The sequence below is a fragment of the Delphinapterus leucas genome, chromosome 7, assembly GCF_059928025.1.
Source record: "Delphinapterus leucas isolate spDelLeu-1000000601 "Yukka" chromosome 7, BTC_Dleu_Yukka2, whole genome shotgun sequence".
Classification (NCBI taxonomy): domain Eukaryota; kingdom Metazoa; phylum Chordata; class Mammalia; order Artiodactyla; family Monodontidae; genus Delphinapterus; species Delphinapterus leucas.
The window spans coordinates 51,769,465-51,793,934 of record NC_143135.1 but is presented as its reverse complement, the minus strand read 5'-3'; the positions used below and the strand labels follow the sequence as shown (position 1 = coordinate 51,793,934).

Genomic DNA, 24,470 nt, shown 5'->3' with positions numbered 1-24,470 from the left:
AAGAGAATTATGGGGTGGGGCTTCCCTGATGGCGCAGTGGTTGAGAGTCCCCCTGCCGATGCAGGGGACACGGGTTCGTGCCCCGGTCTGGGAAGATCCCACATGCCGCTGAGCAGCTAGGCCCGTGAGCCATGGCCGCTGAGCCTGCACGTCAGGAGCCTGTGCTCTGCAACGGGAGAGGCCACAACAGTGAGAGGCCCGCGTACAGCAAAAAAAAAAAAAAAAAAAAAAAGAGAATTATGGGGTGGGTTTGAAACCTATCTCTGCCACTCAGAAGCTTTGTAACCTAAGGCAAGTTACTTAATTTCTCTGTGCTTTAGTTTCTCCATCTACAAACTGAGAATAATAATAGAACCAGCATCATAGGGTGAGAGTAAGGATTAAGGGAGATAGTGCATGAAAAATGCTTAGTATTGTGTCTGGCTCCAGTAAATAATAAATGTTACCTATTGTTTTTATTCTTATCTATAGCTGCACTGTCCAAGCTGACAGCCACCAGCTACCTATGGCTATCGAACACTTAAAATATGACTAGTCTGAATTGAGATGTGCTGTAAGTGTAAAATACACACCAGATTTCGGACAGTTAATACAATAAAAGAATGTAATGTAAATATGACTTGCATTGTGGCTCACATTATATTTCTGTGGCCCTGCTGAGCTATAAAATAAATTTCTAGATGTGAAACTTCTGAGTCAAAGGGACTATGAAATAAAATTTGTCATTCTCTATTCAAGGTAGTGGTTGTAGTTGATACTCTCACCACCAATATGAAGGTCTTTATCCCCCACGGTACATTACTGTATTATCAAACTTTTTCATCTTTACCAATCAGATATGTGGAAATGTTATGTTTAATCTGTACCTGTCTTATGAGCAAGGTTGAGCTTCTTTTCATGCATTTATATGATATTTGTGTTCCCTTTCCTGAAAAGTCTGTTTAAGGTTTTGCCCATTTTTTTCTTGGGTAGTTGCTCTTTTCCTTGATTTGTAGGAACTCCAAAGTATCTCTTGGTCATCTGTTTTTCAGATATTTTCCCCCCATATTATCATTTGCCTTTTGACTTTATTTATGATATTTTTCCATGCATGGTATTATGGTATTTTTTTTCCATCTGGAAAAATTATTTTGACATTTTTATTGGTATCATATTTCACTTGTACATTAATTTAGGGAGCTTCAATATTTTTGTCATATTATTGAGACTCTTTATTCAAGAACAGAATGTATCTTTCTATTCTTCCAAGGCTTCTTTTAGACCCTTCAGTAACATTTTATTTTTACTTTTTATTTATTTATTTATTTATTTTTGGCTGTGTTGGGTCTTCGTTTCTGTGCGACTGCTTCCTCTAGTTGTGGCAAGCGGGGGCCACTCTTCATCGCAGTGCGCTGGCCTCTCACTATCGCGGCCTCTCTTGTTGTGGAGCACAGGCTCCAGACGCGCAGGCTCAGTAGTTGTGGCTCACGGGCCTAGTCGCTCCGCCGCATGTGGGATCTTCCCAGACCAGGGCTCAAACCTGTGTCCCCTGCATTAGCAGGCAGATTCTCAACCACTGCGCCACCAGGGAAGCCCCTTCAGTAACATTTTAAAGATTTTTTATCTTTTGCATTTCTTTTTAAGTTTATTCCTGGGTATATTTTGTGGCATGGATTTTTCTGTTACTAAATCAGGTAGGGATACTTTCGGCTGCAGGTTCAGAAAACCCACAAAAGTGGCTTAAGCTGATAGGAATTTATTTTTCTCACGTAACAAAAAATCCAGAAGTATGTGGCTGCTGGCATGGTTCTGTAGCTCAGCGTTGTCGGGTCTGGCACTTCTGCAGTTTTTTTGGCCTTTTCTTCAAGCATGGCCATTATATGTGTTGCTGTTCCTCTAGGCATCACATTCACATACAAGGCAGGGAGAAAGGCCAAGATGTTTTTTTCTCATGTTATATAAATTTTCATAAAGAGCTTTCAGGGCCTATGGACAGAATCTTGTTGGTTGCTTGGAATGTGGGAGCACCCCTTAAGAGCGATTTTTGGTTTTGTTTTTTAAATTTCTGCAGGAAACGCAGGAGTTTCACTGACTGGGAGCAATTTCTGTGTCAATTTAGATCTCAGATTTGAAATTTTTTAATCACCCAGAACTTAGGAAGAAACAGACATGCTTCCTCATCATCTTTCAATAATAGTGGGCAGAACTTTTTCTATTCTACATTTCCACTAAGAGGGGCATCTCAGTTCCAATTCCCTACCTTCCACATGGGCATTAAAACTCAGGAGCCGATATAAAAAAAAAAACACAAAAAAACTCAGGAGCCAGATAAACGAACAGTTCCCAAACCCCAGGTGGCCACAGCGTCAGCCCACAGCTTTATCACTCTGGTTCTCCATCCTTTCCTTTTTTCCCACTGCCTGGAGTTTTCCCTTTCCTTCTTATGAACCAAGCTGTACATTTTAGATAATACTTTTTCTACTTTATCTAGCATTTTGACGTGTTTACAGAGTGAGAATTTTTAGGTCATGTAGTCTACCATATTGCTTGGTACAGAGTTTTGTACATAGCATATATTCAAAAGTATTCTTCTTTCCTTCATTCAGGATGCAGTAGAAGGGATTCATGTCAAATACATGGGAGAAGTTGGTATAGATATTCTCTAAGCAGAGTCCCTTCTAACCTTGAGAGCCTGTGAATTATAGAAATACATTTTCTTGCTTTTTTGTTAACTGTTCCTACTGTCTTATTGATCAGGCTACTTGACAAACTGACAACTTAATGAAATGTATTTTCATTAAATACTGAAAATACATATACTGAAATGTGTATGGAATAATTAGCATGTTAACTGTCTTTCCTGGAATAGACTTTATTTAGTGTGACATAAATTCTACTTTAATTTATAGCTGAAAAATAATTTCTTCTTTATCATATAACAGGACCATTTTATAATGCTAAAATTTCATAGTATCAAGTTTCATGGATACTCCATGGTTTCTTAGATCTTCTTTAGTATATATTTAGCTATAGATCTAAGATTATGATTGTACATTATGGTATATGCATATTTTAGCATTGTCATAATGATGCCCCAATTATATTTTACTTGTATTGTTATTAAAGTATACTTCTAAATGAGAAAATAATACTGGAACATTTTATTGAAAAGTCCCTGTGGAATCATTACTATCAATATCCTTAGGTATTTATTAAGTTAATCCAGTGTTGACATTTTCTACTTGATTAATTTGGTATGCTTCTTTTTTTTTTAATAAATTTATTTATTTTTGGCTGCATTGGGTCTTTGTTGCCACGCGCGGGCTTCTCATTGCGGTGGCCTCACTTGTTGTGGAACATGGGCTGTAGGTGTGCAGGCTTCAGTAGTTGTGGCACGCGGGCTCAGTAGTTGTGGCTCGCGGGCTCTAGAGCACAGGCTCAGTAGTTGTTGTGCATGGGCTTAGTTGCTCCGCGGCACGTGGGATCTTCCTGGACCAGGGCTTGAACCTGTGTCCCCTGCATTGGCAGGCGGATTCTTAACCACTACACCACCAGGGAAGTCCAGTTATGCTTCTTTTTAAAGTCAAATATCTCTACTGTAGCTAAGAAAACATATGGCCAACATTTCAAGTAATTATAGCTGTGTTTACCTATCATCTAGGTTTATTGGGAAAACGGTGCTCAGATCACATCTCCTCATGATAAAGAAATTCTGAAATGTATAGAAGAATGTGTGGAACCCTGGAATGGTTCCTGGAATGATAATTTAGTGGATACCAGCCCACTGAAGAGAGATCCTCTGCAGGACATTTGTAGGAGATACATGGAAGATCTGAAAAAGATCTGTTTTTACAGGTATCCAAGTGGGAATATAGGATAATATTACCTTAGCATAAGATTAACAAATAAGAGAAAGCAATGGGGATAAAAATGTGTTGACTATTCCTTATATTAAAATTATCGCTAAATACTACTATTCATAATAGTTAAAAAGTAGAAATAACACAAACATTCAAATACTCATTAACTGCTGAATGGATAAATAAAATGTAGTGTATCCATACCATGAAATATTATTCAGCAGTGAAAAGAAATGAAGTACTGTTGCATACTACAACATGGATAAACTTTAAAAATAGGCTAAGTGAAGTAAGCCAGTCACAAAGGACCACATGTTGTGTGGTTACATTGATATGAAATGTCCAGTGTAGGCAAATCTGTAGAGATAGAAAGAGAAAGTGTATTTAGCGCTACCTATGGCTGGGAAAAATGGGAGGATTAGGGTGTGGTGGCTATGGGGTATGGAGTTTTTTGGTGGGTAATGAGAATGTTCTAAAATTGATTATGGTAATGGTTGAACAACTCTGTGAATATAGTGAAAGCCATTCAATTGTATACTATAGATGGATGAATTTATAGTATATTAATTACCTCTCAATAAAGCTGTTAAAAATTATAGCTGAATAGATGTATTCATTCTATATAAGGTAAGGAAATTTCCTCTAAAATGTGATTTTTCCTTACCTATTTCTATGTTTCTGTAACTATTCCATAAATAGCTAACACTATTTTTAGAAAATATCATGGCTTGTTGAGTATATTTTCCTTATTCTAGCAAAACTAATTTTAGCTTTTTCTCTAGGTTATTTCAATTATACCACAAGTAGTGAGTTTTATGATACGGACTGAATGATATTTTCCTTTACAGGGAATTAAACTCAAAAACCACCTTGAAATTTGTACATACATCTTTTCATGGAGTTGGACATGACTATGTGCAGTTGGCTTTTCAAGTATTTGGTTTTAAGCCTCCAATTCCAGTACCAGAACAAAAAGATCCTGATCCAGACTTTTCTACTGTTAAATGCCCAAATCCTGAAGAAGGGGAATCTGTGCTGGTATATTTTTTCTATATTTAAATTATTATTAGTGTATTAAACTTTATCATATAGCCAGAACTCTTTGACAATTCAAAGATTACTTACAAAAGCAAAAACCACTTTAGTTTACATCTTTTAAAGTATATTAGAGCCATATATTCTGCTTTGTTTGAAATCTCTATGGTGGATATCCCTACTTCTAGGCTTATTTTAAATTTAGCCAAACTAGATTAGCAGATGCAGTCTATTATATATAGAATGGATAAACAACAAGGTTCTATTGTATAGCACAGGGGACTATATTCAATATCCTGTGATAAACCATAATGGGAAAGAATATGAAAACGAATGTATATATATGTATAACTGAATCACTTTGCTGTACAGCAGAAATCAATGCAGCATTGTAAATCAACTATACTTCAGTAAAATAAAGTAAAAAAAACAATTTAGCCAAACTATGTTCCTTCTAGAATTCATATCACTAACATAGTGCCTACATTTAGGAATATTACATTGAATTTAACATCTTCAATGCAATCCAGCTTTTTGGGTCACCATTTCAGGAACTTTCTTTGAGACTGGCAGAGAAAGAAAATGCCCGGATAGTGCTAGCCACAGATCCTGATGCAGACCGACTGGCAGTGGCAGAACTTCAGGAGAAGTAAGTAGAACCTCTTATTTGATTAAAAGCTTAAACTTTGAAAAATAGTTTTTGATTTTAAGTCTTATAGGCTCTTTGGAAATAATAAAAAAAAAAAATAAGAAAACAAATCTCCCGTAAGCGTACTATCCAGAGATAACCACCTAGGTTGATATTCTGACATTTCCTTCCTATGTTTTCTCTATTCAAATATTTAAGATATATTTGTTTTTTATAAAATTGTAATCATACTATATATAGTTTTGTATCTTGATTATTTCCACTTAATATTGTACTGTGAGCATTTTTCTCTGTCCTTAAATATTGTTTAAAATATTCATTTTTAAACTGGCATAGTATCCCAACAGATTGCTTTATCAGTGTAATCATTTCCTAATCATGGTCCTTTTGGTTGCTGTGTATTTTTGCCATTATAATGTGGTGACAAATGTCTTTCCATAAAGAGGACATCATATTATAACATATTTCTCATTAAGTAAGGAAATAAAAGTAACAGCATAATAATTTTTCAAAGTACTTTGCTGCCATTCCTACCCTAAGCTCTCCCTGGTCAGTTAGAGAAGTAGTAGTAAATGTTTTCTCAAAAATCCCATACAGTCGTTTTTGGGTTTTCCTGTGTGAATGATGGTAATTTGTAGGTCCTGGGGTCAAGGAGTTTTAATGAGAAGTTATAAAGGTCTTGACTTGAATTTTCATTCTCTCTACAGTGGTGATTGGAAAGTTTTCACAGGGAATGAGTTGGCAGCTTTGTTTGGGTGGTGGATGTTTGATTGCTGGAAGAAAAATAAATCAAGAAATGCTGATGTGAAGAACATTTATATGTTAGCCACCACAGTCTCTTCCAAAATTTTGAAGGCAATTGCACTAAAAGAAGGATTTCACTTTGAAGTAAGAATAGATAATATCTCTGTGCTACTTTTCTAAACCTATCTCTATAAATTAAAGCCATCTTCCCACCAAAACTGACTTTTATTGATTTCATTTCTAATTCCCACTTTTTTTCTAATTCTGTTAACACTTTCTTAATCTTTTTGATTGTTTAGTAACCTTGAGCCAAATTCATCCTGTATGTGAGTTTCTGAAACTAAGATAGGACGTTCTTTAAAAATTGCTTTAATGTTTACTATTCCATACAACAGTATCTGGCTTTCATACTGAGAAAATCTGGCTCCGAGTGACCTCATCAATCACATAAACTCCACTCCAAAAAATTGTAGGTGTCATTGACTGCATGTTTAGGCTCTTCAAGTTCAGTCTTAAGAAACTTTAAATAGTCTCCTAGATTGCAAATTAAGACCCAGTGATTCTACATCCAAAAAACAAATAATGACTCTCTCTCAGCACAGATCATTAACCTTTGTGAGCCTCGGGCAGTTAAACTGACCACTTTTATAGCTACTGGGACTGATGCCAATTAAGTTACTTTTCCTCTGCCAACTTTGCCAAATATCAGTGAAAAAGTCACCTCTGGGCGTTTTTCTTGAGCCACAATCAAGCTACAGGTCTTAACACTAACTGGCTAACTAAAAGAAAATTGAACCTTCCTTAATGAAATAGAACTTCCAGTCTCTGGCTTTCTAAAGTACAAATAGCAAAACAGAAGAAATTGAAAATTTATTCAAACCTAAAATTCTGAATTACTCTAATGTTAACCTTTTCCTTGTAGGAAGAAAAATGTATAATGAACACAAAAGAGAAAAAAGAACATGATTCTAAAGACCTATTTATAAATGTGCCTCCTTGTTTTTGTTGGGGATGGGGTGCTGCAGAGATTTTTGGCTTTTTTTTTTTTTCCCAGTGAGGAGGTAGAGAGGTGAATGAGAAATCTTAAATTAGTAATGGAGAGCTCCAGAGTCACTGTGTATTACATGCTCTTTCTATTGACTCTAAAAGAGTTCATGTCTTTAAAATGAACAGTAGCTCATCAGATGAAAAGTCCTCAAATCTAATTTCCAAAGAAGGACTTAGTCACTTTTTGATGGTTTTATTTGGGCCATGCTGTTATGGTAAAAGTACACTTGGTTCAAGTATATGTTGTGATAATGTTAAAAGTGTATCATTAAAAAGCTTTAATGCCTTTGATTACTCAGATGGACTAAATTACAGCCTTCATAGGCACTTTTATATTAGTGATTATAATACAGCTTAAAGGACAATTTCTAAGAAGCCGTGTAATTGAATCCTGGCTCGATCTCTTATATGCAGTGTAATCTTGGGCAAATTTACTGAACCTCTGAGCCTCTGTTTCAGCAACAGAGTTTTTGTGAGCATTAAAAAAGATAATAATGTAAAGCACCTGTTACAGTGCTCGATAAATAGCAGATGATCATAATATATGTGTGTATTTATGTTACTTTGTGACTATATGCATCACCACTTATTGGATTATATTTGGTGGATTACATCACCTATTTCTGTGCTCGATAAAATGGTAGGTCATCAGTCACAACAGTGTGTGTATCCATGCCCTTTATGACTATATGTTTACCACTATATAAATCTTTGTGGTGAAGACCATAACAGAAGATCACTATGGAAGTGTTATGTGCATTTAGTGACAGGCTTTTCTCTAATATGTATTTTTATGAGAGAGTCACTTAACTAGAATAGCCTCCTCTGCATTTCAGGAAACGTTACCAGGTTTTAAATGGATTGGAAGTAGGATAAAAGACCTCCTGGAAAATGGGAAGGAAGTCCTTTTTGCATTTGAAGAGTCTATTGGTATGTAGTAAATATTAAAATATTTGAAATTTGAATGAGAGCATTTTTTAAAATATAGTTAATTCTGTACAGAGGAGTTTTTGTCATCTGGTTTTGCATTTTGAGTTAAAAAGAAACCACCGTGAACTCCGAAATGTGTAGATACATTTCTCATCAGGAAAAAAAAAAAAAAAAGACCTTAAAGGTCCCCTAAATACCTTCAGTATCGGTGGGTTTCATTTATTACTAGGCTTTTAAATTCATTCGTCCTTCTGAAGAAATGTAAAACTATTGAAATTATATATAGGCTTATGTTTTCCTTCTTTTTAAAGATGTTTTTAATTCTTAGGTTTTCTGTGTGGAACTTCAGTTTTGGATAAGGATGGGGTGAGTGCAGCCGTTGTTGTTGCTGAGATGGCATCTTACCTGGAAACCATGAATATAACATTGAAACAACAACTGATTAAGGTTTATGAAAAGTAAGTTCTACTATTAGGAATTTGGCATTCTAATTTTTTTATTTTTTTGGTGCTACTTTTAACCTTCTAAATTTATTTTTGAGGAATAGTCATTCCTTTTTAAAAAGTACTAAAATTGTCTGCATTAAGGACTGCCACTTTCTACATAACACTGTAATAGGCTTATCTTTAATACATACTTTTTGAAAGAGTGAGTTGAAATCTGATTTTAACACTTTACATCTCTGTGCAGATATGGTTATCATATTTCAAAAACTTCGTATTTCTTGTGTTATGATCCAACTACCATCAAAAGTATATTTGAAAGGCTTCGCAATTTTGATTCTCCAAAAGAATACCCAAAGTTTTGTGGGACATTTGCTATATTGCATATACGAGATGTTACCACCGGATATGATAGCAGCCAGCCTAATAAGAAATCAGTAAGTACCTATTTTTTTAAATTTTCAACAATTTGTAATAATTCATACTACAGTAAAATAGTTGAAGATCAAGCCTGTGAGTTTCTTGAAACTAGGGTCCATTGTTTTTCTCCAGAGCAGCTGTAAGTTCACCAACTGACTCTGACTCCCATCCTGTCCTCATCACTCCCCCAGGTGTATGCTACCCTTGTGGGTGGGGAGCGGGAAGGAGAATGAGAGAGACAGAAAGAGAAAGGGAGGGAGGGGAAAGGTGTGATGATGCTAAATAATGTTGAAAATAAAGTCTAAAAGCCCATAATTTTATCATATGATATCACTTACATGTGGAATCTAAAAAAATTATGCAAATGAGCATATTACAAAACAGAAGCAGACTCACAGACATAGAAAACAAACTTTTGGTTATGAAAGGGGAAGTGGGGGAGGGATTAATTAGGAGTTTGGAATTAAAATATATACACTACTATATATAAAATAGATCACCAAAAAGGACCTACTGTATAGCACGGGGAACTATACTCAATATCTTGTAATAACGTATAATGGAAAAGAATCTAATAAAAAAATTTTAATTAAAATTTAAAAAAATTTTAATGTTTTACCTAATCATCTTAGCACCTAAAAATAAATAAATGCTTATAATTTCAAAGCTATTCATCTTTCTAGTTTTAACTTCCTTTTTCAACTTTATTCCCTATACCTCCAGCCAAATGGAATAACTTACAGTTTCTTACATGTATACATTAAAAAATTTTTTTCTATTTTTGCTCAGGCTTTTTCCTCAGTCTACCTTTTCTTCCTACTGCTGCATATCCACACTTTAGCCATTTTAAGACTTCATGCAGATGTCACCTCCTCCACATACCCTCCAGGTCCCATAATCCGATATCGTCCTCCTGAGGTTTCATTATATATTGTGCCTTCCTCTTGTCATTTATCACTTTCTATCTTATGTTATCATTGTCTTGTTCACGGCAGATCCATTTCTAATATAGCTTTATGCCTGTCAAAGCTCCTGCCTACATAGTGGGTGCTCAACTAATATTTAAAAGCCCTATAGATTGCTGATTATATTTATTTTGTTATTGTTATGATTACAATTATTAGCCTAAATTTCTATTTATAATTTCTGATGTTGTCTCAAGCTTCTAGGCGCATAATATATTTTGGGAAATCTGCAAGCCTTTTATGTAGAATACTACCCATATTCCCTTTGTGTATTTTCATCCAGTCAACAAAAATTGGTTCTCAGTTGTCATTCTGTGTGCACATATGTGTGTATCTATTTTTCTGTCTTCGTAAACTATTGAAAAGAACAAAATTTTTTGCTTCTTTTTATTTCTCTAATGTTGCTGTGGTTAGAATAGTTCTTGGTGTGTTGCTTTTTTCCTCTTGAGTCCCTTTAAAGTTTATATTTGTTATTCAAAGTGCTTTCCTATCTATTCTCCACTGATGCTTACAACAGTTTTGTATGACTCATAGTGTAGATATTTGTTAATCCCCTAAGGTCACACACAGTGACTGTCAAAGACTTCCTGAGTTCTTTCTTCTCCAACTTCAGATTGGCATTAACTGTGTGTTCAACAGGCATTTATTAAAACCCTTCTTTGCTACAGGCACAGGCACACTGGCAATACAGTAATGACAAAGACACTGTTTCTACACTCAGGAGTCTAGTGGGGAAATGGTCAAGTAAACAGTGGTTACTTTACAAAATGATAAGGGCTACTGGGGGTACATAAGGGTGCCATGGAAGAGCATAGGAAAGACCCTTACTCAGATTTGAGGGGCTTACAGAAGGCTTTGCAGAGGACTTCTGTGAGCTGAGTCCTAGAGTCTGGGTAGGAGTTATCCAGATGTGGGAGGAACAGAGGATGTTTCAGGCAAAGGGAGCGGCAAGTGCTATGTCTGGAGGTGAGAAGGCATGTTTTCTTTCAAAGAACCACAAGGAATTCTCTACAGCTGTAGTGTGGAGTGCAAAGAAGAATGGCCTGTGCAGTGAGTGGGTTAGAGAGGGGCAGACTTCCAGGCAGGGAGATCAGTTAGCGCGCTGTTTCATCTCTCATCTCCAGATGAGAGATGATGGGAGCCTGAATGGTAGTAGTAGTGATGGAGAGAGCCAGACAAAATTGAGTTAAATAAAGGATAGAATCGACAGGACTTGCTAGTTGATGGCCTGTGAGTGGAAAAGAGGGAAGGAAGGTCTCTGTCTTAAGCAACTAGTAGTACCACTGACTGAGAGAGGGATCTCACGGAGAGGACCAGGCTTGCTAGAGGGAAGGCACCACTGTCAACCCTTCTGCCCTAGTACAACCGCCATGGGTCCCTTGAGATACCTTCACAGACTGATTTGTGATCCAGGAAGAGTACCAGTGTTAATCCATATATTTAATGTCAGTGAAGCTTCACTTCTTTTTTTTTTTTTCGCGGTACACGGGCCTCTCACTGTTGTGGCCTCTCCCGTTATGGAGCACAGGCTCCGGACGCACAGGCTCAGCGGCCATGGCTCACTGGCCCAGCCACTCCGCGGCATGTGGGATCTTCCCTGACCGGGGCACGAACCCGTGTCCCCTGCATCGGCAGGTGAACTCGCAACCACTGCGCCACCAGGGAAACCCCAATAAAGCTTCATTTCATGTATTAACTTTTAGGTAAAAAAAAATAGATATATATTTTGCACCCCAGTGGGTTATTTTGCCTGTCCTCTAGGATATGTGCACTCTGCTTTGGAGACTACTGATAAACTATCTGTGAAAGTGCTTTGAAATTCTAAAGCACTTTGCAAACGTAGAGGCAGTTTGGACTTTCGTACAAATAGACCTGGCTTAAAGTTCTTGCTCTGCCACTTAGCTGATTACCTTGAACAGGTCGTTTATTCTCTTTGAGCCTTGTCTGTAAATTGGCAGTAATATTTACTTTGCAGGATTATTGTTGAGGCCTGGAGATCATGTGTGTAAGGTATATAATCCAGTGCCTGTACAATTATAAATGTTTAGTAAATGGTACAGCTGTGAATTATTATGCATGTAATCTTTTGTATTTTACAAGTCTTTTAAAAATATTTTTAAATTTTTAATTGCAGCTAAAAAAAACACATAAAATTTACCATCTTAACCTTTTTTTAAATTTTTTAATTTTTGGCTGTGTTGGGTCTTCGTTTCTGTGCGTGGGCTTTCTCTAGTTGCGGCGAGCGGGGGCCACTCTTCATCGCGGTGCATGGGCCTCTTACTGTCGCGGCCTCTCTTGTTGCGGAGCACAAGCTCCAGACGTGCAGGCTCAGTAGTTGTGGCTCACGGGCCTAGTTGCTCCGCGGCATGTGGGATCTTCCCAGAGCAGGGCTCGAACCCGTGTCCCCTGCATTGGCAGGCAGATTCTCAACCACTGCGCCACCAGGGAAGCCCCATCTTAACCATTTTTAAGAGTACAGTTCAGTAGTGTTAACCATATTCACATTGTTGTGCAACCGATCTCCAGAACTTTTTCATCTTGCTAAACTGAAACTCTATACCCATTAAACAAGTCTCCATTTCCCCCTCCTGCTAGCCCTTGGCAACCACGCTCCTACTTTCTCTTTCTATGAATTTTGCTACTTTACACACCTCATATAAGTGGAATGTACTTTACAACTCTTGAAAACAAGAAAGGTACCAAGTGTAATTGAGCTGTTGTTACATTTGTGCATAGGTGCTGCCTGTGAGTAAAAACAGCCAAATGATTACGTTTTCTTTTCAAAATGGCTGTGTTGCTACTCTTCGGACAAGTGGGACAGAACCAAAGATAAAGTATTATGCAGAGATGTGTGCGTCACCTGACCAGAGGTGAGAATTGACTTTTTAAATATTATATATATATAAAAGCTTTATTGAGGTGTAATTTACATTCAGCCATTTAAAGTACACAACAATGTTTCTTAATATATTCAGAGTTGTGGAAACATCACTATAATCAAGTTTAGAACATTTTCATCACCTCAGAAAGAAACCCCATACCTGTTCGCAGTCACTCTCCACTCCCCTCCTTCCCAGCCCTAGGCAACCACCGATCTACTATTTGTCATTACAGGTTTGCTTCTTCTGGACATTTCATATAAATGGAATCATGCAATATGTGGTCCTTAGTGACTGGCATCTTTACTTAGCATAATGTTTTCAAGGTTCATCCATGTTAGCATGAATCAGTACTTTATTCCTTTTTTAAAAAATTTGTTATGGCTCAATGATATTCCACTGTATGGATATACCATATCTTTTTATCCGTTTATCAGAGGATGGACATTTGGGTTATTTCCACATTTTGGCTATTATGAATAATGGTGCTCTAAATGTTTGTGTTCAAGTTTTTATGTGGACGTATATTTTCATTTCACTTAGGTATATATCATATATATATATAAGGAGTAGAATTGCTGTGTCATATGGTAGTTCTATGTTTAGCTTTTTGAGGAACTGCCAGACTGTTTTCCAAAGAGGCTGCATTATTTGGGAACTGAATTTTAATTTTTTAGTGAATTTATATGCTTGGGAAGGCTCTCTGAGCTTTAACTCTTTTTTTTTTTTTTTTTTTTTTTTTTTTTGCGGTATGCGGCCCTCTCACTGTTGTGGCCTCTCCCGTTGCGGAGCGCAGGCTCCGGACGCGCAGGCTCAGCGGCCATGGCTCACAGGCCCAGCCGCTTCGCGGCATGTGGGATCTTCCCAGACCGGGGCACGAACCCACGTCCCCTGAATCGGCAGGCGGACTCTCAACCACTGCGCCACCAGGGAAGCCCTGAGCTTTAACTCTTGATGAACATAAAGAATTGATCAACAAGTAGTTTGTTTATTGCCAAATTCTTATTTTCTACATGTAACATGATTTGACTTAATCTGGCCAATTAATATCCTTTTAGGAGTATAAATTGTGACTAAATTAACTTGACTTTAATAATATATTCAGAGGGTATTTAAACTTTTTAAACTTTCATAAGTAGTATCTCCTATAAGGGTGTCATTGATCAATATGTATTTGGGAAGGAGATTTTTTTTGGAATTGCCTTCAGAGCCCAAGTTACATTATTTACTCTTTCCCTAAGCTTTGTGTTTAGGAGCAGATTTTATTTCCTTTGGGGGAAAAAAATGACCTCCTGAAGTCATTCAGAGCAGAGTGTGAAGTAAAACATATTGAATAATGCTATCTTTGGTTAAGAATGAAGGTTGATTATTAAAGTAAAAAAAATTGATTTGCTGTGTAGCTTGTAAAATGACTGTGAAGGCAGTTTTAAAGAGGCATTCCTAGAAATGTTTTGGGCAGTGGCACCTCTTCAGGTGATAACTTTGAAGGGAATACTTGCTATTTTATAAACATCTCATTTTTTTAGTCACATCTCAGGAAGCCATTTTATCTTAATACCTGATATTGGTGTTCTAAGCCATTAAATTATCTGATTCAGGAGAAATCTTTAGATATACTATAACTCATCCATGTTTCATGTACCAAGGAGCTCCTTTTAATGCAGTTCAATTTCAGTTTGTGATAATGGTGTTTTCTGTGTGTGTGATTCCCCTCTTCCCACCTTTGGTCTCGATTTGTTTTGTTTTGTTTTAACTGAGGGAATTTCTCTTTCATTTACCAGTTGTTTTAAGGCTATGAAAATAAAGAACTTCAAAACTCTTAACCTTTTTCCTCAGTGACACTGCCTTACTAGAAGAGGAATTGAAGAAACTCATTGAAGCTTTGATTGAGAATTTTCTTGAGCCCAGGAAAAATGGACTGACCTGGCGTTCTGTGTAGTGTTCACCAGTACGTCATTGCTTTGCACTGGCCCATGGAACAGAACAACCAAGAACTTAATGCATTGAACTCGAGTTAGCATTCTCTCTCTGTCTCATCTGGCCGAGTTATCTTTTTCCTTTTACTTTCTTTCTTTTTGGTTGGCTGACTAAACAAACTGTATACATTTGAAATGAAATGGTCTGGAGAGAAATGATTCAAATTTTTTCATAATCTTGAACGAAAGTCATTACATTAAAAGTATTATGGTAACACGTCGTTCTTCCTTCAACAGAAACAAAACAATACAAATGAGTTTTCTTAGTAAAGTGTGATTAAGCTTAGTTCCATATTCTTGTAATTGTGTATAGCACGTTTTTTTTTTAAGGCAGATAAATGCTATATAATTGTAGAATTAGTTAAGGAAATTAATCCATAGAATTGGCAAGAAAATGGCACTGTTCCCAGTATACTGTGGAAAAGTGTCATTGTTACATCACAGGTATTAACTTACAAATTAGAGTATTTGAAATGAGGTATTTAGCATTTCTAGCTTAGAACAGATGTTACAATATGTGGTTTCAGCACCTTTGTTTCAGGTGCTCTTGGTGCAGTGTAAATTTATTGTATTTATTTAAAATTCTGACATTTACCGAACATAAAACAGTAGTGGCAACATTCCTAGTGGCTTGGTTCTTGTCAAATTTCTCAGTGCCTTCTCAGGGCATGGTTTGAATTGAAATAGTGTTCTTGCATTGAATATAATTTAATCAGTTAATTTGCAGACAGTTAAAGAAAATCTTCCAAACTATATAGGTGCTTCCCCTCTATATCAAATAGGTTTGTTGATTTAAAAGTGTTATGAATGTAGGTAAAAATCTCAATAAAAGCAGGCTCAGTGTAACTGTAGTTAAGGATCTTCATGTTAGAATTGTGTCAGTTATCACAACCTCTAAGTAAAGAAAAATATCCAAACTAAGAAAGGAGCTGTGAATTTATTTAAAAGCCTAACCTTTAAATTACATTTTTACAAGTATATTTATTTCTTTATCACATGAAGTGATGCTCATTTTACTAAGAAATAAAACATCCAGATTTTAGATCTTATGAAACACTAAAACTACATGTTTTAAAACTAAAGTCCAGGACTTCCCTGGTGGCGCAGTGGCTAAGAATCCGCCTGCCAATGCAGGGGACACGGGTTTGAGCCCTGGTCCGGGAAGATCCCACATGCCGCAGAGCAACTAAGCCCGTGTGCCACAACTACTGAGCCTGTGCTCTAGAGCACACGAGCCACAACTAATGAAGCCCGCGTGCCTAGAGCCCGTGCTCCACAACAAGAGAAGCCACCGCAATGAGAAGCCCACGCACCACAACGAAGAGTAGCCCCCGCTCACCACAACTACAGAAAGCCTGTGCGCAGCAACAAAGACCCAACACGGCCATAAATAAATAAATAAATAAATAAATAAATAAATAAAACTAAAGTCCAGTTTATCCTAGCATCTTGCTGACTTCTGTAGAATTTCTGATCGCAAGAATACTACTTATCTTTTTAGTGTGGAAAAAAAATTTTTTGGAAGGTCATTTTTAGTTGATTCTGCATCTTCTAAAAGAGTTAATAGAGAAGTGTTGTTTAATCTTCTTAAAGTGTATCCTATCCTATATAGCTCACAGAGTACTTAATACATGTGGTATAGTTAAGAGGTAACAATAATGAGGCCTTGGATGTACGTAATTATACTAAACAAATTGCCTATGGGCGATAACTAGTATGAGAGAATTTATTTCCTAAATAATAATAGTAATATAAAATTTGAACTGACTAGAATATTTATTAAGTCATGGTTTGGTTTATTGCAGCTATCAGCTAACATTTGGTTGAATCCAGATAATCCAGATGTGAGTTTCAAATTATTGTATTGGCACTATTGTTAATTCGTTCCTTCCATACTTTCTTGTAGCTGAGTCTTGTGTGACTGCAGATAATAGAGCTAAATGTAGAGCACTATTTCTGAATGAGTTTGTTTTCAAAGGCTTTGCACTAAAGACGAAATGTGTAGAATTTTTTGCTTTATTTGCTTTGGGGAATGTAGACTGTAATTTAGGATATGGCCTGTAATCTACAAAGTGGTATGAACAATGCTACATATATATATATATATATATATATATATATATATATATATGAAAAATATGTATATTGGGTTTTAGTATCTGTGTTTCAGTGACTGAAGAACAAAGTTGAGCTAAAATGATACAATAGCTCATTCATAATCACTAAAGTCGTGTCATACTGTCATTCTATTATAAATAGAACAGTTTTGAGTGCTTTAATATAATGCAACACTTGAGTCATCTTAATCAAGGTGAAAAGTCATTAAGGCTTGGATTCTTATCTCAAAAATTTAAAAATCCAAAGTTAAAATTAACAAAATTTTACAAATGTTCCTGAAGTGTATAGATTGAGGGAATTATGATTCTAGCCAAGCTCTCGAGTCTGTCTAAGCATGATATTTAACAAGAACTTGACATAGTGGGTGTACACTTGCCTAACAGAATAAATTCAGTAGCCCCAGCCAACCAAGAGAAACAGAAGTACTGGCTGGTAGGTCTCAGCCTTAGGATCTACATTGTTTATCTTTTTGTTTATGAATAATATCATGGAAATGAATGCATTCTCATTGAGTGTGTAAATCAAAACTGGTATTTTCTAGAGCTTTGGGGAAAACGAAAGAATTAATGGGGCAAGATCAAAGCACTGGAAATAAACAGTAGAAATAACAATAGAAAGGTCAGTAAGGTGGCACAGGAAATGCTTCGTGTGAAGGGCAAACTTATCACCCGAAAAGTGGGGAGTGAACTGACTGTGGGCAAGTTGTTTACTTGTGTTTACTTGTTATTATGATAAGCAGATAGTGATGCTTTTGTTTTCCTTTATTAGTGGCCACTAAAAAGAGACCAGGGAGGCCTTTGAGGAGGTGAGAAAAAGTACCTCTCTTACTGATTCAGTTCCTGCGAGGATGTTGTATCTTAGGATCATATGGGAACTGGGGAGGGGAGGATATAGCAGAAATAAAAAGGAATGAAATATAGACTGGGAAATAAGATCCATGAGAAAAAGTTCAAAGGATTAAGATCATTTAACTCTGGAGGGGAGAGAGCTGTTGAGATAGTTTAATAACTCTTGAGTTATTAATTGAATCGTTTATTGAAGAACTCAAAGTAGGAAGTTTGATAATATGACAAACTGTTCTCCATCTCCATCAAGGACAGAATAATAGGGAATAAGGATTTTTTTAAATAAAATTAAACATTTTAATATTAAAGGGGTATACTAAATGGCTTTTTAAGGTTCCTTCCAATACTTTTTTTTTTTTTAATCTCAGGTTGGAACAAAGATGATGTCATAAAGAGCACTGAAAGTAACATTTCAGTTTCACTCCATACCTAGAAGAATGTAGCTCACAAGATAGTTTTTGTGTATGTTGAATAGTAAATGCATGAGTGCAGTCCTTATTCATTGTATAAAGACCTGCTTAATTTAACCTGCAAATTAAGTGAGACGTGAACACAATTTTGTTCATCTTGAAGAGTGTATAGCATTATAGGATAGTTGAGAGGTTTGTTTTAAATATAAATTATTGTTATTTGGATGTTGTAACTTCAGCAGACAGAAGGTTCTAAGAGGTTGGATGCTTTGGAATATCTTTATATAGGGAATAGACCTCCAATTTCTTAAGCAAGTTGCTTCTGGAATTGATGCAACAAAGATATTAGCTGGAGTTTAATGGAGAAATGTTCTATGAACTGCTGCTATTGGTATTTCTCTTAGATGTTTTCCACTGATTTTTGTAATGCTTGAAAAATCCAAATTCTGCTTGGATAAATTTGTTTTATGCTTTTTTCTCTCTACCTCCCTCTTTCCCTAGGTGCCCTCCCACATTTTGTTACTGTGAAAAGCTGTTGTCCTATTACCTCACTGATAAGTGATCTTAACTGTATTCATTCAGAATGCTTTAAACTTATTCCTAAGCTGTTTTTGTTTATGGACTTTGGGTTATTTTGTTATTGTTGTGAGAATATTTAAGACATTGTAACACGTAATTTTAAATCTGTTGCATAACCTTTTTTGGTTTTCTGGATACTACTATATATTAATTTATTATGGCCTTTTACAATTCACTTGTTTTCGGAAATTGCTCTAGAAACTGAGGAAGAAAGAGTCATACTAACCTAAATGAATGGTCAATTGATCTAGCATTCTATTTCAGGTTTCCTTGTACTTTGGGCATCCAAAGCACAAGATCCGAGATAATCTTTTTTCACATTTGTCCCTCAAAGCATCTTACCCTAAGCCATAAGAAGACTAAGTGGAAAGAAGAGAGTCTCTCATTGTCTGACTCTTTACACAGCCTGATTTTACTCCCAGTTTGAAACATAGTTAGTGTTTACCATTGGTTACTTTAAATATTCACCGTACTGTTATATTCATTAAGACATCTGTTTGTTAATTCACGATTGTGTACTTAAAAAAGAGAACATAGAAGAATGAGTAAAGTGACCAAGATAAGGGCAAAGTGACATATCTAAAGTTTGCTTCTCAAATTTTTCCACCAGCATAATCCTCAAGCAGAGGAACATGAATGTGTAGGGGAAGGGGCCCGAGAGCAAAATCAGAAGCAGCCTCTGCCACTCATGAAATTTCATGTTCTCTCTTAAAAATGTAAGTGAATTTTACATTCTCCATAATAAAACTGTTTTAGTATAAAAATGATTCCTTCAGTCTTCATGGAAACTGGTGCTGCCAGAAAGAGGCACCGTTTTATCACATGGGCTCTCAGTTTTCTCCCCCACCCCCTGCCCTCAGTTGCTGCATATCCCTGGGGGTACTGCACTGACTCTAGTGTGAGAAATATAAACATAACACATACCAAGGATATTCCCTTTAGAAGCTGACTTTTGAAAGTATTAATGCCAAATTCAAGTGACCTGAAACAGTTATGTTACCACTGAACCTTGTAATATAGTCAGAGGTGTTGGCCAGTTTGTTCTGTTTAATTCTTTGGCATTCCTTGACTAAGAAGGGGCACCTGACTATCAGCTCCCTGAGAGCAAGCATCATGGTTTATTATTTTTTCATCTCCACACCACCTAGTGTAGCACCTGTTGTAGAGTACTTAATGGGTGACAATAGGAATTGTGGGATTTTATTTTAAAGAAACAAATAGTTTAGGAAACAATCGAAAACGTTCATTTTCTGATTCAGCTTTTAAAACAATTCTCAGTACTGAAGTTTATTAAGCATGCACACCCTTAAATACCCTGTTTCTTCGGAGAGAGAAGAGCATATTCCTATTTCGAAATTGTATGTAAGGCCTAGTGTTTTACACTCAAAGCAAGATGTTGGCCAAGAAGTCTAAGAAAGTGTCTGTGTAGACTTAATATCACTAGTATTAGTGCCATTATGAGCCTGCTAGGACTGCTTTCCAAGTGAGTCACAACTAATTTGATCCTGTTTGGTATATTTTTGTTCAGTGTTATGATTCATTATATATCTTACAAGAACCACTCAAACAAGAGTTGCATCTGTATATGATGAGGCCTTGTGTTATAGGCTAAAACAAACTCTTTGTATACATCATTGAATATGCCAGATAAAATGTATGCAGTTAAGAATTATTTATTTTTTTGTGTAGCAGTAGTTCAAAATTGTGCCCTTGTTTTAATAGTTTCTGTCAACATCTTCTCGTTTTTCCTTGCAAAAACACCAGGGTGTATCATAAGTACTGCCTATGAGAATTTGCATTTAAGTATTTGTGTGCGTGGTTTTCGTGTGGTTTTAGCCAAATGAAGTGTTATCAGTAATAAACAGGTCTCTTCATAGGCATGAGTTTCTGTGTAATTTTTATTATCTTAGATACTGTGTAGTTTATAAAGTTGGCTATCCAAACTGAACACATTCTTGATATATATACATGGCATACCCTAGAAGCAACTTTGACCCTAAATGAATATTACAGCTCATTACTCAGTAAATATTTCTTGATTGGTTCATCAGCAGTCCCAGAAGAAAGGACTAACATTAAAGTTCTTTCCACCTTATTTTTCTCCATCTCTCCTTCAGTTGACCTAATTTTTCTGCCCATGTTAGCATCAGCTAACATAATAAAAAGTTAAAGATTTGGAAATCTCTCAAAGAAGTAACTATATAGCTGTGATAAAGTGGTGGTCATGGGATTAGTTTCCAGGGTTGTTAGGACCCTGTAGTCCTGGTCTCCACTGCCTGCCTTCCTCTGATCAGGCTTAAAGGTAAGATGAGTGAGAGTAACATTCTCCAAGGTCATTTTATCACCTTCTGCATGGAATGTTCTGGGAACCATGCTAATCCCATCCCTCCCACTTCTTCCATTTTATTGTTGTTCATAGCACATAAACAGTAAAACAAATAAATTTAAGTAGTAGTATTACCTGACTCCATAGTCTCCATGAGTGTAGCCTTTTCACTACTTTACCACTGCCTAGAACAGTGCATGGCACCATAGTAGGTTCTCAGTAAATGTTTATTGAATGGATGAACCCATCTCATGTTTCTGCCTGCAGCAGAAAAGCACTAAATTCTGCACTGATTCTGCATACGCACAGAGTTGCACATGATGAGAAATATGCAGCAGTGATACCACCAGCTTTAGAGATTTATAAACCCATTAATCAACATCTCATTCAGGCAACACCTACTTCTTGCTGCCTCTGGGTCATCTCTACCCATGTCCTCCTGAGATCTCGAGCTCAGCATTTTTTTCCTGCTTTCCTGGCCCCGTATCTTCCTGGTTTGAAATCTCCAAGTCATCTTTGATTTCTCCTGCCACTGGATACGTGCTATTTGACAAGTTCTTTAACAGTCTCTGAAGGTAAGGGCAAGGCCATTGATCTGAGACCCACCTAAAACAGGGACCAAGAAGCTAATCCCACCTAAAATAATAATAGAACTGTTATCCCCAAGGGAGAAGAGTTCATGTGTATATAAATGGAGATGTCTTGGAGGAGGGATTATAATAAAAATGTTTATTCCCCATTCTACCTCCCTGTCTTCCCCAAACTAGCACTTCCTCATTCCTGTAGTGATGTGACCATTCTCCTGTTTATTTCCCTCTCTTTACCTCTGGTTCTAATCATTAAATGGTCCAGTATTGCATGTAATTTGCTTAAATTAATTCTTTGACCTTTATCCCTCTGCTTCATTCATTCATTTTATAAATATTTATTGACCTGGAAATATGTAGGAACCAAGAGCACTGCAGAAGGCTAAGAAATAGGAAAAAGGACACAGCAACCAGGTTACTGCTGGAACAGCCTGTTCGGGACACTGTTCCCACCGCCCTCACACCACCAGATCACCTTTATCTTTTCCTGATGTCTTTGGATTCAAAGTACCTGGAGAGAAGGCCCAGCGGGCTGGACTTTTGTCACATGCCTGCCTCCTAGCTGAAACTAGAGCCTGATAAGGGAAAGATTTGACCCCCTCACCTTCCTTCTGAATGGTAGCAGGAGACAGGGCACTGCAGTTACCCTTCCATCAAGACAGTGAGAGGAAGTTAACTGACCAATTGGAAATTGTGGTGCAGACAAAAGGTGACAAACATCCGCTACAGTGCCAGAGGGAGCGTTGGAGAAGAAGCAAAAGCTCGGCAAAGGAAGAGGGGGGACATCTTAAGCGCAGAAGACAGCATGAGTGTGCAGAGAACCATAAGTAGTTCGGTCTTGCGACACTGGGAGTAGGGATGACAGTGGAGAGGTGGGAGAGGGCCCTGTGTGCTGCGCTGCGGAGCTTGGACTTCAGTCAGCAGGTAATGAGTCACAGGAGGGTTTAAGCAGAAAGTCTCCAAGAGAGGATGGTGGGGATGGGGGAGGTATGAGAGGATCCACCACTGGAAAGAATCTTAAAGGTCATCTTATCCAATCTCATCATTTTCTGCAATATGGCTACCAAATGAGGATATATATTTGAACCTCTCCAGTGACAACTTGCCAAGACAAGTTGTTCCCTTTGAAAGAAAGGCCAGTAGAGAGTTCTTTATTGTGTTCAGCTGAAATCTGCCTCCTGAAGCTTCTACTCTTTGGCTGCACTTGGAAACTCAATGTTATACAAAAATCCATTTCCTTGTCACTCAAAGACTTTTCCCCTCAGTCTAAATATGCATAATTTAGCAACCGTTCCTTGTGTTACCTGTTTTTTTTTTTAACATCTTTATTGGAATATAATTGCTTTACAATGGTGTGTTAGTTTCTGCTTTATAACAAAGTGAATCATTTATACATATACATACATCCCCATATCTCTTCCCTCTTGCGTCTCCCTCCCTCCCACCCTCCCTATCCCACCCCTCTAGGTGGTCACAAACCACCGAGCTGATCTCCCTGTGCTATGCGGCTGATTCCCACTAGCTACCTATTTTACATTTGGTAGTGTATATATGTCCATGCCACTCTCTCACTTTGTGCCAGCTTACCCTTCCCCCTCCCCATATCCTCAAGTCCATTCTCTAGTAGGCCTGTGTCTTCACTCTGTATGACAGACTCTAGGTCCATCCACCTCACTACAAATAATTCAATTTCATTTCCTTTTATGGCTGAGTAATATTCCATTGTGTATATGTGCCACATCTTTATCCATTCATCTGTCGATGGACACTTAGGTTGTTTCCATGTCCTGGCTGTTGTAAATAGAGCTGCAGTGAACATTGTGTTACATGACTCTTTTTGAATTATGGTTTTTCTCAGGGTATATGCCCAGTAGTGGCATTGCTGGGTCGTATGGTAGTTTTATTCTTAGTTTTTTAAGGAACCTCCATACTGTTCTCCATAGTGGCTGTATCAATTAACATTCCCACCAACAGTGCAAGAGGGTTCCCTTTTCTCCACACCCTCTCCAGCATTTATTGTTTGTAGATTTTTTGATGATGGCCATTCTGACCGGTGTGTGACCTATTTTTTAGATCCTACTCACCTTCCTGATCACCCCATGGACAATTTTCAAAGAGCTGTGTCCAAAATTAATATAATACCAGGAGAGGTGGGGTGGAAACCAACCTGAGGCTAAATCAGGAAAGCTGGATTGGGGCAGGGGTGGAAGAGATTTATTCTCAGGTGAGCAGGGAGCAAGGGCAGAAAAAAATAAAACAGTAACTGGATCAGAGTTTTTTCCAATTGTTTGCCATTCCCACATATGCATGCTTCCCCTGGTGGATAGGGATCCATGTCCCGTGAAACAAAATCAGAACCTCTGCCCTGGAAGGAACCCAAATTCAATGCAAGCATCTCTCTTTACAGTGAGGAAAGCCTGAGGGTCAGGTTGGAGATCCACTTTGAGTCCACAGAGTGGATTTCTGCAGAACCCAACTCATCTTCTTCCCAATCTGCTGCTTTCTCCCCCATGACCTGGTTAAAATTCATTCAGTGAAATTGAGTTATTTGTAGTGAGGTGGATGGACCTAGAGTCTGTCATACAGAATGAAGTAAGTCAGAAAGAGAAAGACAAATACCGTATGCTAACACATATATATGGAATTTACGAAAAAAAAAATGTCATGGAGAACCTAGG

At 37.2% G+C, this 24,470-nt stretch overlaps 1 protein-coding gene across 1 annotated transcript in view; it reads left to right on the top strand.

Annotated features, from left to right (window-relative positions):
- The window catches only part of PGM2L1 (phosphoglucomutase 2 like 1), a 71,491-nt gene extending 50,734 nt beyond the window's left edge, over positions 1-20,757 (top strand). Inside the window, exons 6-14 of the mRNA XM_022593797.2 lie at positions 3,641-3,834; positions 4,688-4,877; positions 5,426-5,523; positions 6,231-6,411; positions 8,151-8,244; positions 8,573-8,702; positions 8,935-9,124; positions 12,809-12,942; positions 14,788-20,757. Of these exons, the coding sequence (XP_022449505.2) occupies positions 3,641-3,834; positions 4,688-4,877; positions 5,426-5,523; positions 6,231-6,411; positions 8,151-8,244; positions 8,573-8,702; positions 8,935-9,124; positions 12,809-12,942; positions 14,788-14,890 (1,314 nt within the window). The 3' untranslated portion in view covers positions 14,891-20,757. The remainder of the gene's footprint in view (positions 1-3,640; positions 3,835-4,687; positions 4,878-5,425; positions 5,524-6,230; positions 6,412-8,150; positions 8,245-8,572; positions 8,703-8,934; positions 9,125-12,808; positions 12,943-14,787) is intronic.
- The last annotated feature ends 3,713 nt before the right edge of the window (positions 20,758-24,470 follow it).